This window comes from Gigantopelta aegis, chromosome 12 (assembly GCF_016097555.1).
Source record: "Gigantopelta aegis isolate Gae_Host chromosome 12, Gae_host_genome, whole genome shotgun sequence".
In the NCBI taxonomy this organism is placed as follows: domain Eukaryota; kingdom Metazoa; phylum Mollusca; class Gastropoda; order Neomphalida; family Peltospiridae; genus Gigantopelta; species Gigantopelta aegis.
The window spans coordinates 49,457,965-49,474,556 of record NC_054710.1 but is presented as its reverse complement, the minus strand read 5'-3'; the positions used below and the strand labels follow the sequence as shown (position 1 = coordinate 49,474,556).

The 16,592-nt window shown below is 36.4% G+C and overlaps 1 protein-coding gene across 1 annotated transcript in view; it reads right to left on the bottom strand.

The window, feature by feature from the left end:
• LOC121386694 overlaps positions 1–16,592 on the bottom strand; it is a 55,207-nt gene that overhangs the window by 27,268 nt on the left and 11,347 nt on the right. The window contains exon 3 of the mRNA XM_041517686.1: positions 9,520–9,665. Within this exon, the coding sequence (XP_041373620.1) occupies positions 9,520–9,665 (146 nt within the window). The remainder of the gene's footprint in view (positions 1–9,519; positions 9,666–16,592) is intronic.

The window sequence follows — 16,592 nt, the reverse complement described above, 5'->3', positions numbered from 1 at the left end:
TCACAGATATTAAATGCAACTTTGGGTGGCTGGATCATCCATGGTGCTTTAAACTTAGCGCTACAGTCACTCATTAGAAGCCCAGTCACACCAAAGTCCTTAGCAAACCTATTCAAATAAGAGATTATTGAACTATTAGTGTCTCTAGCTGACGGAGCTTCTGTAAGTCATTGATAGGATTGTTTTTAACTTTTTTTTTACTTTAAACACGTTTTAGTCCTTGCTTTATATGACTAAGGGTTAACGGTAACACCCCCAGCTCAGCTAAAATGATGATATAGGGTGTGCATATGGAGGCTCTAGCTATAGGGCAATTCCACAAAAAGGCTCATTCCACGTTACGTGTGTTACACTTCAGACTCACTTTGTGTGAAAATGTGTGTAAATTAGACATTTATGAAAGGGCTCCTGTTATAAAGTACTGATTTGTAATAATCCTACTTTAGTACTTCACAAAATAAACAAGAAACATTGGCTAAATTTCAAATATATTTGTAATGGCTTAGATTTTATTGCGTTACGTGTGTTACATTCACACGACAGACATTTTTCTATCAGATTTGAAAGTTGCCAAAGTTCTGTGAGTTTACAAGTGATAATAAAATTTTGTATGTTGCTTTTATTCACCAAAATGTAAGTCAATATATCATATGGGTGTTGATCTGCCACATTATAGAATATATCTTGATGAATCTGGCCCTTATGATAAAACACTAATTCACTGTAGTGATTACATCTATATAATGCAGGACTCACACTGGAAGAAATTTAGTTTTAGCCAATTTTCACACACACACACACACACACACACACACACACACACACACACACACACACACACACACACATATATATATATATATATATATATATATATATATATATATTACATAGTACTAATTTAAAGAACCATTTTATTTGCCAAATACTAAATGTAGTCGCTACTTTGCATGAAAATTAGCAGTTGGCTAATTTGGCAATGGGCAGGGTGAGCCCTGATGTTTGTCCCTTATAGCAGGCCAGATTCCTAGACGGGGGATCTCACCTTAGTCGATTAGTCAATTACAAAAGGGTAAATGAAAGTGGCCAGTACCGGTAGATACATGTACCATTAATTCCTGCCCATGTATGCTCTTTGCAAAATAGAACCTCCAGTTCCTGCTGGCATGCTTGTGAGCTAAGACAGGTCAAGATATTATGTTTAATTCCATAACCAAATTCCCAACTCTAAACATTATAATGTTAAGTGTAAAACCAGTACATAAATATATAAATAAACATTTCCGTACATTTATACAGACAGTAGCAGAGTTCACATTGATTGTATTTAGATGTTCTTGTGCAATTTATTACTTAAATACATGTTTGTTGGGTAAAACATTCATCCCCTACCCCATGTAACACACGTAACGTTACGTGTGTTACACTCAATAAAGGCTGCATTGTATAATAACTTGCAGCTTTTGCAAACCTAAAATGGTCAAATTGGTTTCATATTGGTATTCTAACTTTTAACCTGTAAACACATTTTAAATGATTCAATATTTTACTAATTATGAAAACTTCTTTGATATTTGCGTTACGTGTGTTACATGCAAAATGGTGTTACTTTCGTGTGTTTTTTTTTTTTTTTTTTTTTTTTTTTTTCAAATGAACCTGTTAAATGAAGAGAAAAGAAAGGTGTGGTAAATCTTAAGACACCTAGTTGTCTGTGAAATGACTATATACTGACTCATTTTGGTATTAAATAACAACATATTAAGCAAAGAAAAAGCTTAACTATTTTTTTGTGTTTTGTTTTGTTTGCATATGTTGTGTTTTCAAATAGCGGCACACACACAATTATTTCACTGGTTATGACTTGTTTGTTATTTAACATAAATATACATATCCAAAATATTTTTAAAAAACAACACTTTTTGAATTTATAAGATCAATTTTAATGTTTGCATCCCAGGATGAGCTTGCATGGAATGAGCCAACAAATGATACCTTAGGAGTGAAAAACAAAATTCCTGTTATGGCCATATTTCTGACATAATCAATACACCATAAAATACTAAGTTTTTGTATTAAAACTGTGTCATGTGATCTGGCAGCCATCTTCAATTTGTGTTATTTGCTCCTGAGAAAAATGTCATTAAAATTGAATATGATAAACCTAAGTATTGCATTTTGTTTCTAAGATCTTAATGGTAATTTCCAAACAACACAAATTAATAAATTTGGAATAATGTTTATGAATAAAAACTTGAAAGTATAGCATGACTTTGTTGCATCATTTACCTTTTGAAGCATGTTTTTAACATTGCCCTACTACAGTGCTACAAAATATTATTTTGTGTTATATTTTTGTTAGTTATGCCATGTATACACCACATGGCAACATAATAGTCTAAGTAGGCAGATCAAAAATTAAAATGTGTTGGTAACTGACATACCCAGTTAGTAACACATTAGCACATATTACTACTCAAAAGAATTTAAGGGTCAAACATTTATAACCAAATAAGTTTCAGAGTGTACTAGATTGATGATGTAAACTACACCAAATTTTTTATTTATTGTTCCATATTTACAAAAAAACACAAATAAACGTCACTGTATACAAGAAAGTCAAATGACATGCTGTCAAAGTTGAAGGTTGTCAAACATGGATTTTACACATTAGAACATTCGTTTAATAGTGTGTGAATCCACCCCTGGCGCGAATACACTCGACACATCGTTGCCTCATGCTGTTGATCAGACGTTTGAAGAACTCTTGGGGAATGGCCTGCCACTCTGCCATAAGAAGTTGACCCAGATCATGAAGGTTGGCCGGAGGGGCATGGTTATCCCAAACTCTCCTGCCTAATTCGTCCCAGGCGTGCTCTATTGGGGCCAAGTCAGGCGAATATGCTGGCCAATCCATCCTGGCGATACCTTGTTGTCTGAGAAAGTCCGTTACAACCCTGGCGCGGTGGGGTCTGGCATTGTTATCCTGCAGAACTGCCCCGCCGCCAATCTGCTGAAGGCCTGGGAGAACCAACGGCCGAATAATCTCATTCAGATAGCGGATTCCATTCAGATTGCCATCCACCACATAGAGGGGGGTCCTGTGGTAGATAGAGATGCCGCCCCACACCATGACGCTGCCACCACCGAACCGGTGACGTTGTCTAACGTTAACGTCAGCGAAGCGCTCCCCAGGACGTCTGTAGACACGAACCCGAGCGTCGTTGAACTGGAGACTAAACCTGGACTCATCAGTGAACATCACTCGACCCCACTGAACACGTTGCCACCGCAGATGAAGCGTGCACCAGTGACGTCTGGCCGTTCTGTGACGTGGTAGGAGTGGTGGTCGAACAGCCTGGCGACGGCAGCGTATATTATTGTCTCTCAGACGATTGCGTATGGTTTGATCAGACACTCGAGTTCCAGTCGCAGTCCGCAGATTGTCACGTAATCGGCGTGCAGTGGTTGTGCGTTGACGTAGAGCCATATTGGTGATGTAGCGGTCCTCTCTATTTGTAGTGCTTCGGGGTCTTCCCGAACGTGGACGATTTCGAACAGAATTCGTTGCTTGGTACCGTTGCCACAGTCGGCCAACGACACTCTGACTGACACCAAGTCTCAGAGCAACATTTCTTTGCGTATTGCCATCCTGAAGCCAAGCAATAGCCCTTCATCGATCTTCGATAGTCAGTTGAAGTCGTACCATTGTCGAATTTGGAGTGTGCACCGTACACGAACGCAAGCTCCAATTATACGGAAATTCAGCATTGGGAACATGGAATACACGTGCAAAGCGTGCAAATGAAGCGCTTTGTGAAAAAGCAAGTTATGGGCACTTAGCAGACCTTTCGCTTTCGCCCTAATTTACGTGCAAATGTAAGCATGTTTTCGCCATTAGAACTAGTCGACAGTGTCAATGACAGTGGCTTTTAATTCATTTATGGGTTGCTTAGACCCACTTTCGTCAAAATGGAACAATACCATGCGTGACATTACGGTCTAGCTAATATAATTGACATTCAGAAAATAATGTCGAAAATATCGTCTGACCCTTAAATTCTTTTGAGTAGTATATACATCATATTCCATTGTAACATTTCTTTGAGGAATAATATAAGATTGTGAAATGTGTTTATCTCAAAACTAGAGAGTGCTATAACAAATTTAACAACCAGATTCATAATTTTCTTGACCTTTGCACTATACTATAGAAAATAATTGTTTTCAAGAACTGCAAATAATCATGACTCAACATAACACTATTTCTAGACGGATACATGTACGGAAATAATAGCAATATCACAAGCATCAATGCATATATTCTTATAGTATACTTATAGAAATATATTGTATAGCTTGTGATGTACGTCAGAGGCGTGTAGACATTGTTCCATTAGATATATTGTATAGTTTGTGACTTCAGAGGTAGATATTGTTTCATTAGTTTGGAATAATATAATTTATTATATAACATTTAGTGAAATATCGTAACATATCATTGAACTAAAAGTGTTATCTGTCACTCAGTGACGATAACACATTTTAGAGTGAAAATGTCACCATTTCACTCTAAAGGTGAGGCTATATTATTTAGCCGGGTTTAAAAAACACAAGACAGATTGACCCTTTAATGCATGCATTAATCTCGAGTACAGCGGTACTTCGCCTTACGATATGCAACTTGTTTAGCGCATGTGTTGTCAGGGACTAATCTGATTGGCTTGTCATGCTTGGCGCAAGCAATCAAACGCGCTTCTTGCTAGCATTACAGATAGGACAGCGGTCCCAGCTTTGCGTTTACAAATGTTTGCTTCCCACCTCCTCCCTGTGACAACCAGCTAGTTTATATGCATTGCTTGGGACTGGATTTCAGTTAGTCTTATTTTCGGTCTTCTTCAAGGAGTGGGGGGGGGGGGGGGGGGGGGGGGGGGAGGGTGTGTGTTTATATGTATGTTTATATTTGTATATATTTTATGTATGTTGATTTTATTTGCCTAGTAGTATTAGAATAAATTTGTATTGCCCAATTGTCTTGTGTTTTTAAATATGTTATCGTCACTGTAGAAAATGTTATATTCACTGTAAAAAACCTGCAACCATTTTGCTGGTGGCATTTTAAAAATAAAGATAAATTGCCAAAAAGTTGTATAATAAATATAAAATGTCATGGGTTTTTTGTTGTTGTTTTTTTTTGGGTCAAAACATGAAATATCCTCTATATATGACACTGGTTATTGTAAACCATATGAATAATGTTTAATAATAATAATTACCGGTAACACAAATTTATAATTGCAGTTTCATACATGTGGTTGCAAGTCACTTATTTTGCTATGTTTACACTTATTTTAGTTTTTCAATTTTGGAATCAGACATTTATATAATATTTTATCTAAGAAATGTCATGACTATTGTAAACTAATTTTATTCAGTGTATGTTTAACCGCAATTTGCATGCATGCACTCGACCATGGGTGCGAAAATAACAAAAACAAAGGAAATAAACCGAAACAGCCGTTAAGTATTCATTTCTTTTTACAACAAGTTACATCAAGATGTGCATTGTACTTGCTTGTAATCGTATTGTTTAATGTCCACAACGGTGTCTTTTGACATGTGCGGTCTCGGCCGACTTAAGCGTGACTGAGAGCAGTCCTAAGTTCAGCCAAAGACCATTTTCATAACGTTCGTGAACTATTTGATTGGTTCCCGACGTGGCCATTTGGTTTAATGTGAAGCGCATAAACCAGTCCAACGGCCGTTTTGTTTTGCTTGGTCGGGCTGAACTCAGCCCACTTGTCTTTCGGCTCTAAACTAGCATGTGTATTGAAACTGACACGCATTATCGGTCAGGTTTAAAAACATTTTTTTTTTTAAATGTCTTCAAAGACTTCACAAAGTTAAAATGACAAGCTAACAAACTTTTCTTTGTTGAACACATGCTGTTATATTTAATAACCGAGATTATAAATAAGCAAACATCGATCATTACGCTGGATGACACCGTTTCTCGGTACAGGTCGCGAGATCGCTATTACGCTTATTGAATATTTTGTATTATTATGTTAGAGGTGTCGGATAGATTATATAACCGTGATACACATGCATGATGATGCATATGATTAATACAGGATATCTTGTAATTATTCCATACTACCTCCTCACTTCCAGTAAACCTCCCCGACACACTACCTGTCACAATAAAGATCTGTAAAAAAAAAAGTAGCTGCGGGAGGGAGGGGAGGTGATCCCCATCGCAAATTCCAGTAGGCCTATGGATTATGTTATCTATTATTAAATACAGCATTCAATAATTTCCAACCACCACCTAGGGGGAAGGAGACTAAATAGGAAATATTATAATATATATATATATATATATATATATATATATATATATATATATATATATATATATATATATATATATATATTATTTATTACCTTTTAGATAAATTTCATGTGTTTTGATTGGTCAATAGCCAATGCATACCACAAGTATATCGTCTCATTTGCGGGAAAATACAGAATTTGCCGGGGTGTACGAAATGTCATGTGACTTGCTTGACTGGTTGTAAGAAAATACACACTGCGGATGAGACCAACGAAATTTTCTCCAAGGCGCCTGACTGATTAAATTTGTTAAAAGACTTGAATTCATTATGAATGGGAATACCACAATTCGGTAAAAAAAATTTTTACTGTTTATTTGAAATTTTTTTTAGCACGCTTGGCCAAAAGATGTGCTAGATTTTAGTTTTTTGCATCCTCCAGTGACGTTCTGCCCCTCTTAAAGCGAGAATGTCACTCAAAACACTTCATCCGGCTCATTGATTCGTTGCCGTAGGCTTGCTTAAGCATTTCGAGGGTCTCCGTGGCTGACTTCCTGAGTTTGACACATAATTTGATGTTTGCTCTCTGCTCAAGTTTCAGGTCCATAGTGAATTCGGTACACATGGTCACAAAAATGCGTGTAACACAGTTCCTGATGTTGAACGCGCGACGTCACGTGGTATACTGAATAACGAAAGTCACTGCTCGCTTCTGCTGCAGGAGCATGGCCATGTCGCACTCCGTTCGTTCGCAACAGGAACAATCTCGGAACTTTTTGATCACACCCCGTAAATGAAATTTAAAATAATATATATATATATATATATATATATATATATATATATATATATATATATATATATATATATATATATATATATATATATATATATATATATATATGTATGTATGTATGTATGTATGTATATAGAGATGTATAGAGAGAGAGAGAGAGAGAGAGAGAGAAGAGAGAGAGAGAGAGAGAGAGGGAGGGAGGGAGGGAGGAGAGAGAGAGAGAGAGAGAGAGAGAGAGAGAGAGAGAGAGAGAGAGAGAGAGAGAGAGAGAGATTTTGTTGTTGTTATAATAATAATACAGACACACACATACATGACAGTTGCTGTTGGTGCTGCTGTTAAGTTCGAGCCCTGCTGTATACACGCCCACCACCATTTTGTTTAACCGATTGTGTGAAGATAGGCTCCAAAACCAAATTATAATGAATTGATATTACTATAACATATTGTGCGCAGATATCTTCACTTTTGGTACACTATTATTTATTAAAGGCATATTGTCACAGACCACTGACCTATGTAATGGCCTAACAAAGTATTACCTCAACAAAAATAATTCGATTTGTTCCTAAATGTACTTTATTCAACCATCTTCATAACCACCATACTCCATTTATTAATGATATTCTGTAAAAATAATTGAATTATGGCAATGGTCCATAATTTAAAAACTAAAATTGCCGAGAGAGTTGGAATAGATTTCACTCCATCATGGTTCTGTTAAGGTGATGCGATAGCTAGATTTGGTTTCCAACAATTAATGTAATTTTTATTTATTGTAAATTTTTAGAGAAATAAGGTCCTTAAATCCGTGACAGTATGCCTTTAAGATAGTTTTTTTTACTCTGAATTTTCACACACATAATAATAAAAATGTGGGGTCAGGTTTTTTTTTAAATCACAAGGATGAAACATAAATTAAGGTTGTGTATCACTCCCATCCTTGGTCCAAATCCAAGATTTTTAAGGAGTTTGAATTCCTCGTGATGGGACCATTGCAAAAAAAAGAGACCCCCCCCCCCCCCCCCCCCCCACACACACTAAAAAGACCAAACAAACAAACCCACGCACACCCCCACACCCCTGTGTACGGGCCTGAGACGTACAACAATGCTAACGTTTTGTGGCACATTGAGTTAAAAGCGATAATATGATTGGTCGGTTCCTGAAGTCATGGGATTTGTTTGGCTTAGAGATAACAATAGCAAAAGGTGCAATTTGCAGTTTGCGAAAATCAAGGGACAATATTTCGAAATCTGAGGTAACCGGAAGTCGGTTCACGTGGTTTTTACCTAGGTAACCAATTGTTCGGTTACGTGAATTATACAAGAACGCTTGATAAACATAATTTTTCCTTTTAAAAAAATATTAAACAAAGTGTTTGTCAACTATGCGTAGTTAAGAAACATTATTTGTTCCATGTAGAGGCCTTACAAATGCAAATCACAACAGGAAAAGAAACAATTCAAGCTGTAACAACATATCACTGCACATTAGTAATTTAATTATTCTCTGGACAGCAAACACTACACTCATTAAGGCATGTTTAATCCCTGTTTTCCCCACACAAAGAAACAATCAGTTCTGTGCTCTGTGACGTGTTCACAACGGTGCAGGTGACAAAATCAGGTTAAATAAACAGCTTACAAAATGATATACATGTAGACAGAGGTGTCAAACAAAGATCGCGGACAGTTTGAAAGAACACGTTTTTACCATTGAAATGACAATAAAACAAGTAATTTTATTATTATTCATCAAACTATTAATGCATAAAAGAACAAAAAACTACATAACATTGCATGATGGGATGTTTTATTTATACTGTGCACAAATTATTGTTACATACGCTGTGAAAAGCTTTAAGAGTCTGATAAAAATTTGTAAATCGCGGTCGGGTGTGTTTTCAATCAGAATTCTATGCACCAATTTGTTGCCTCTGTGTATAAGCCAACGCTCTTCTTTTGGAAAATGTTTCTATAGACTTCTAAAGTCGGCTATTACACGGCAATTATGTGATCCAGTAAATACTAAACCATTAAACATATTTTATATTATAGGTGTTAAAGAATGGCTTCCATAATTTCAATTTGATTATATATAAACATAAACTGTGTTTAAACTTCAATACTTTTGCAATTGGCAAACTTTTTTTTAATGTAAATTTGAATATACTGTACAAAAATCCAAAACAATATAATGATGAACAATGAATTTATTTTTATTAAAAGTATCATTACCGAATGATATATTTTAGATTTATATTGTTGATTTCAGTTATACAGGTGTCACTGGAAACTTTACCCCAATGGGGTTATATATCCTAGGAAACACACCTACATGTAGATGTTCACCAGGGGGTAATATAATATAAAGTATAGTAAATCTTACTTGACTGTCACCAAACACCCAGGACACGTTCACACTTGGAAATGCACAATGAATGATGGTGCTGACGTTAAAATCTTTGGTGGAGTCAATTTGTTTTTGTGTAGGGAGGGCATCTGTAACATTGATTGATGAGTTGGTCACCACAGCTGAAAACATATCATAGCAAGAAAACACCAGTGATGATTTGGACAAATATATTTTTTGTTAAAGACAAATAATTCATAATGCCATCTAAGATGATTTAATCAACCACCTTTCTCTATTAAAACAGTCTGGGTCCATGCTTGTAAAACATTGTGTGTAGACTCGCGAGTCTCTAAAGGTTGAGGCTGCTAGCCATCAGGGCTTTGAACTTTGAGCATGAAACAAAATATCCACAATTCATCATTATTTTGACCAAACACTCTTAAATAACAACTTTCACAAATAATGCTTAATGCTGGTAGTCCAGGGCCAGTTGTCAACATATAATCTCCCGTTGGAATTTTATGAAGAAAGCAGGCAACATACATCATTTTGAAGCTAATTAGGCATTGGGGATTTTAAAAATGTTTGGTGCCATTTTTCCTGACAGGTTCAAGATCACATGCCAAGGTCAAAGGTCAATAATTATTAAATACAGTTTCAGAGGTTTGATAACAGAATCAATCCAAGAAAAACATGTACACATTGAGTCAAATTAATCATAAATAATGTATTTACTTCTATCCTAACATATTTACATATATCCATTTTTGTGACAACTTCAAGGTCACATGTCAGGGCCAAAGGTCAATAATTGTTAAACACTGCTTTATAGATTTGATAACGGAATCAATCCAAGAAAAGCATGTGCTTATTGACTGAACTTGCAGAGCTACGTGTAGCTGTGGTACTCGCCAAATTCTATACAGGACGTTCCTACACAGGGCGGTCTAGTATTTTATATACTTAGATATCGTGGAAAAGACATTAACAGTAAAAGTAATAAATATATATTTTGTATAATACTCAATGCGTTCGTGTTGACACTGTATAAAAATGTGTGCATGGGTACTCTTTGCCGCATAAAAGCTCAACTTTGCCACCCCAATTTTTTGTTATGTACTTTCCCCAATTAGATAGACATTAAGAAAAATGCAACAAAACTCATTCTAATATTTAAAATATTACTTTACTGTTAAAACAAACTCAGTCACTCAGTTGGTCGCTTATAACCTGAAGCCAGTCAGAGACAAACCAGGTTTCTGGGACCCTGTCGATCGTCGCGCCATCTGGAATAGAGTTATCTCCACCTGTTTCAGCTAAGACGCTCATTGCACATTTTAAAATAAGTTGGAAAATTTTATTTTCATTTGGCGAAATAATTTCGTGTAACAATTGATATTGTGTTAGAAAAAACTGTGTTTCTGCTATTTGTTCATTGTTTGATGTTCATTGTTTCTGCTCAGCCACTGCTAATCCACTTTATATTAATACATAATGTATTTACTTCTATCATATGTACATATATCCATTCTTTTTCCTGACAACTTCAAGGTCAAAGGTCAAGAATGGTTAAATACTGCTTTAGAGGTTTGATAACGGAATCAATCCAAAAAAACATGTACATGAGTGAACTTAATAATTCATAATGCATTTACTTCTATCCTAACATTTTACAAAAAAATGGCTAATAAAATTTGCAAGTGGCTAAGATTTTGGCTAAGCCATTTTCTATCTTCTGATGTGAACAAACGGTTACATAATCTATCCTACATCTCAAACATAATAATAATACCAAATATTCAATCAGCGTAACAGCGATCTCGCGACCAGTAATGAGAAACGGTGCCATCCAGAATACAGCGTATGACTAATGATGTGTCCTTATTTTAATAATCACTGTTATTAATTTTAACGGCATGCATTCAACATTTGTGTTACCACCTTGGTGTATTACACCACCTACAATTGTGTTTGATCTGGCGCATCTGAAGAAAGATCGCACAGATGCTGTTATTTATAAACAGTTGTTCATGGAAATTCAAGACAAGTACCGTGATTACATTCCTGTGTATACAGACGGATCACGGGATGGGAATTCTGTGGCTTGTGCTACAGTGTTTCCATCAGACACTATCATTTCCATGAGACTGCCTGACTCGGCATCAATCTTTAGTGCTGAAGTTTGGGCAGTCATTAAAGCCTTAGAGGAAATCAAAGATTTAATAGCATCCAAATTTATTATTTTTACTGATTCACTTTCGTGTCTCCAAGCTTTACAAAATATGAAGCTGGACCATCCTTTAATTGGGATGGTGATACGAAAGTGTGTCTTTTTATCCATTGCCAATAAACATGTTGTATTTTGTTGGGTGCCCAGCCATGTTGGCATCAGGGGTAATGAAAAGGCAGATTCAGCTGCCAAGTTTGCTTTGCATTTGCCTCATGCCAGGGTTGGTGTACTTTATACTGATTTTAAACTTAATATCAACCAATTTATCATTTCGACTTGGCAACATGATTAGGACGGTGCGGTTGCGAATAAGCTTCATACAATCAAGCCGGTCTTGGGAGAGTGGCAGTCCTCCTATAGACAGTGTAGGAAGGATGAGGTAGTTTTGTGTCGTGCCCGCATCGGTCATACCTATTTGACCCATTCATTTATTTTGAAGGATCCTCCACCTCAGTGCAGCGTCGGACTCTGATTCAGGTTTACTCGAACACTGAGAATCCGAATCGGGTGTCGTGATTGTCAAGGGGTCCAACCTAAACCGTATGACACATGCTTGAACTTCGTATACCACTACCAAAATGGCGGATAAAGCTCGCTTCGCTACACGACGGTGAGTACATTTTGTCTTACAGCTACATGCTGGATGCCTTTTTGATTAAAATAATATTGCGATACGGCTCTAGAATGAATACTCCATCCATTTGTTTACTTAATTCCCGATTTTGTTCAACCACAAAAAAGCTATTGAAGAAAAACATCGTTATTTTGACGGCCAAAACAAACATGATCAAAGTTTTTGGTGTTATTTTAAGGAAATTAGTTATATTTATATACTTAAAAAGTGTTTTGATGAAAGTTTGTGTACCCTGGAAGCTAAATTAAGCAAATACGTTGTGGAAAGTCATTATATAATATCCATCCAAGAATTTTCTTATACTTTAGGCATATCTTCATCTGCTCCCCCAGGTTTAGGACACCTAATCGTATGTTCCAAATTTTGTTTTTCAGAACAGTTTGTGAAGACTGCGGCCAACTATACTCTGGAAGGTCTGCCGTCCACAGACATGTGGTTGTCCACCACGGCAGACCAGGCGGACCTAAGTGCACTGACTGTGGACGAGTGTTGTTAACTAGCAGTCATCTCCAAGGACACCGCGTTTCCAGATTCATTGGAATGACTGATCTAGTTTTTATATATTGTTTAATAAATCGACATTATAATGCAATGTAGTATTAGTTTGTTGTTAGTCCCCCACTGGACACCTAAAACACCAATCCTAGTATATGGATGCATGCCGTGTATCTCGAATAGGTTACTGTGACCTTGACTGAACCTTGACCTACATCTGGGGGTTTTCAGAAGTGTTTAGACAAGATTTAATGACAATATGACGTAAGTTGAAAGTTGTATTGTGTACATGAGTTCCACAACGAGCGACGGTTGATTATTGTATTTATTTCATTTTTGTTAGTTAAGACATGTGTTTTAGTCTTAGGTGACGTTTTGAAAATTAACTAACGTGAGTGACATAAGTAAGATGGTCAACCTTCACGAATTGAGAAATTTATTTGCATTACATTTCTGTTGCCATTCTACTAAATTTTGTTTTTAATTTGTTCAAGCTGAACAGAGAAAAAAATTGGAATTACAATTGTGACGTCACATTAAAAATACTGCATTACAATTCGTTTTTATCCAATCTAAAGCCTCTGAGATGTTTGTCATCTGGAGTGTGATAACCTAAATGTTTCATTACTGCTGCCAGTGGTATCACATAGTGTCAGTGATGTAACAGGAGCAGTTTCAGGATAAATCAACTATTCAGGCTGCCTTTGAATATAAATGTACATGTAATCAAGTCATACACCATTATATATAAGCATTCACAGGTCTCGAACCATACTTGGGTCGGGGTTTTTTTTAGGGTTTTTTTTAGAAATAAGAACGCATTTGAATAGTTGAAACTTAGTTTATGTGCACAATTTAATTGCATGTAACATCTGAACATATGAGCATTTGTCCTTGATTCCAAGCCATAATGAAGGAAGTATCTTTCCTTCATCCACCTTGTAGTTGGCACGTGCAGGTTGAACTCCTTGAGGTGGTCCAATATCCCGGTGAGAAAACCCACTCATGAATTTGATAAACTGACCTCCAAAAAACGTTCTTGTCCAAAACAAGTCCTTGTTGGCGTCAGAATACCTCGTGCAGGATGAATTACCGTGACAGTGCCATTTTAGCGTATCTTTAAATAATACATACGAAATGTTTTGTTTTGGATTTTTGTGGAAAACCCCCCATTTTGAACACTGCTTCTGAAGAGTGACATTGTTTCTGTTATATCATTAGTATACATGTCTGTGTCAAGGGACGGTTCATCTAACACTTGAAATGTATGATTATCATCACTGTCATTTACACTCTGAGATGCGAATGACAACGTCTTCCTAAATCGCTTTTTTCTCCTTTCTTCTGTGATGATCTCTGCTGTGGTGGTGTTGGCAATTCCTTGTTGGATGTAGGATTTACATCTATAGGTGTTGATATGGAAGATACTTTCTTAAATGGATTGAGGGAACATTATTTGTGCAATTTGTAAAGTCTGAGGTACAACGATTACACAGCCTTTTGCCAGAACTGGATCTTCTAGGTGTCAAAAGGGGAAACAACTGTCCTCTTTCGTTATTTTATCTCCCCATTACTGAAAAAAACCCACAGACACACCTTAAGTTGAAAAATATAATCACGATATTTTAGGGGTACAAATGGAAATATAATTTTTGAAGTAAACGAAATCTTGGCTTAAACCAGGGGTAGCTGACGAAGATGTGCCTAAACTATAAGAAATGTCTTGGATGAACACTTATAAAATGACTTTCCAAAACATATTTGCATAATTTAGCTTTCATCATGACACTTTCAAAGTATATAAATATAACTTGTTTCATTAAAATAACACCAAATATTTTGATCATGTTTGTTTTGACCGTCAAAATAAAAAATTACATAAACAGATGGATAGAGTATTCATTCTAGAGCCGTATCGCAATATTATTTTAATCAGAAAGGCATTTAGCATGCAGCTGTAAGACAAACTGTACTCACCATCGTGTATCGAAGCGAGCTTTATCCGCCATTTTGGTAGTGGTATACGAAGTTCAAGCACGTGTCATACGGTTTAGGTTGGACCCCTTGATTGTCTTGAAAACTATCTCCAGTAGTTTTATATATATATATATATATATATATATATATATATATATATATATATATATATATATATATATATACATATAGATAAATATTTTAATTTTTTTAATCGACATAATAATCATGGGAAACGAAATTTCGGTTCCGTGGTTTTGCCGACAAGCTACCGACAACGATCGTTAACGTGGAACCCGATGGCCTGTTGTAAGAAGTAGCCAATCAAAATGGCTGTTCACTTGATGTAAAATGACTGATTCGGAAACATTATGATCGCGAAAAATATGTGCAAATGTCTGAACAGGCTATTGGCTTTATTTTAGTAATCATCAGAGTAGTTAAAATTATCGAAAATTGCAGATTTGTTATTTAGTGTACAGTAAATGGTTGTACTTAGGTAGCGGAAATATTCTATAACCGTACCCGGCTTTTGACAGGGTGGCTAAAGACCCTGTGTTCGTCACACGTGGCTGGCATATTGATGGGCTATAGGACAATTGGTCTGTCTCGTCTACAATGAATTGTTTTTCAGCTGTGTTTTATAAAGATGTCCGAATTTTAATCTTTGTTTGTTTTTGTCTTAATAATGTGGGACACATAGACAAAACATAGAAATAAATGGGTCATATTATTAATGCGAATAACACAAACTCACATTTTTCGCATTAATATTATGATTGCATTAATTTCAGGATATACAGTATTCATTGATACGAACTACTGTTGTTGTTTTTTTACAAATTTACATCAAGATTTACTTATGTGTAATCGTATTGTTTACTGTCTGCAATGTTGCCACTTAATTGACACGTGGGTCTCAGCTGACTCTGAATCGTGATGTATATTCATTCAAACTGAGAACAGCCCTAAGTTCAGCCAACGAACGTTCTCCTAAGGTTCGCGAACTAGTTGATTGGTTCCCGACAACCGGCCTCGGTGGCGTCGTGGCAGGCCATCGGTCTACAGGCTGGTAGGTACTGGGTTCGGATTCCAGTCGAAGCATGGGATTTTTAATCCAATATCGACTCCAAACCCTGAGTGAGTGCTCCGCAAGGCTCAATGGGTAGGTGTAAACCACTTGCACCGACCAGTGATCAATAACTGGTTCAACAAAGGCCATGGTTTGTGTTATCCTGCCTGTGGGAAGCGCAAATAAAAGATCCCTTGCTGCTATTCGGAAGAGTAGCCCATGTAGTGGCGACAGCGGGTTTCCTCTCAAAATCTGTGTGGTCCTTAACCATATGTCTGACGCCATATATCCGTAAATAAAATGTGTTGAGTGCGTCGTTAAATAAAACATTTCTTTCTTTGGTTCCTGACGTGTCCATTTGGTTTAACATGAAGCGCGTAAAGCAGTGTAGCGAATGTTTTGTTTTCGCTAGGTCTGGCTGAACTTGGCCCTTGGGATAGCCTGCTTGTCTATCGGCCCTGAACTAGCTAGCATGTGTATTCAAATTGACACACATTGTCGGTCTGTTTTTATTACTTTGGTTCAAAGACTTTTACAAAGATAAAATAACAAGCTACAAATATTTCAGACTTGTTTTCATACATGTTGAATGCATGCCGTTAACATTAATAACCGTGATTATTAAAATAAGCAAACATCATAAGGCCTATGCTGTATTCTGAATAACACCGTTTCTCATTACCGGTCGCGAAATCGCT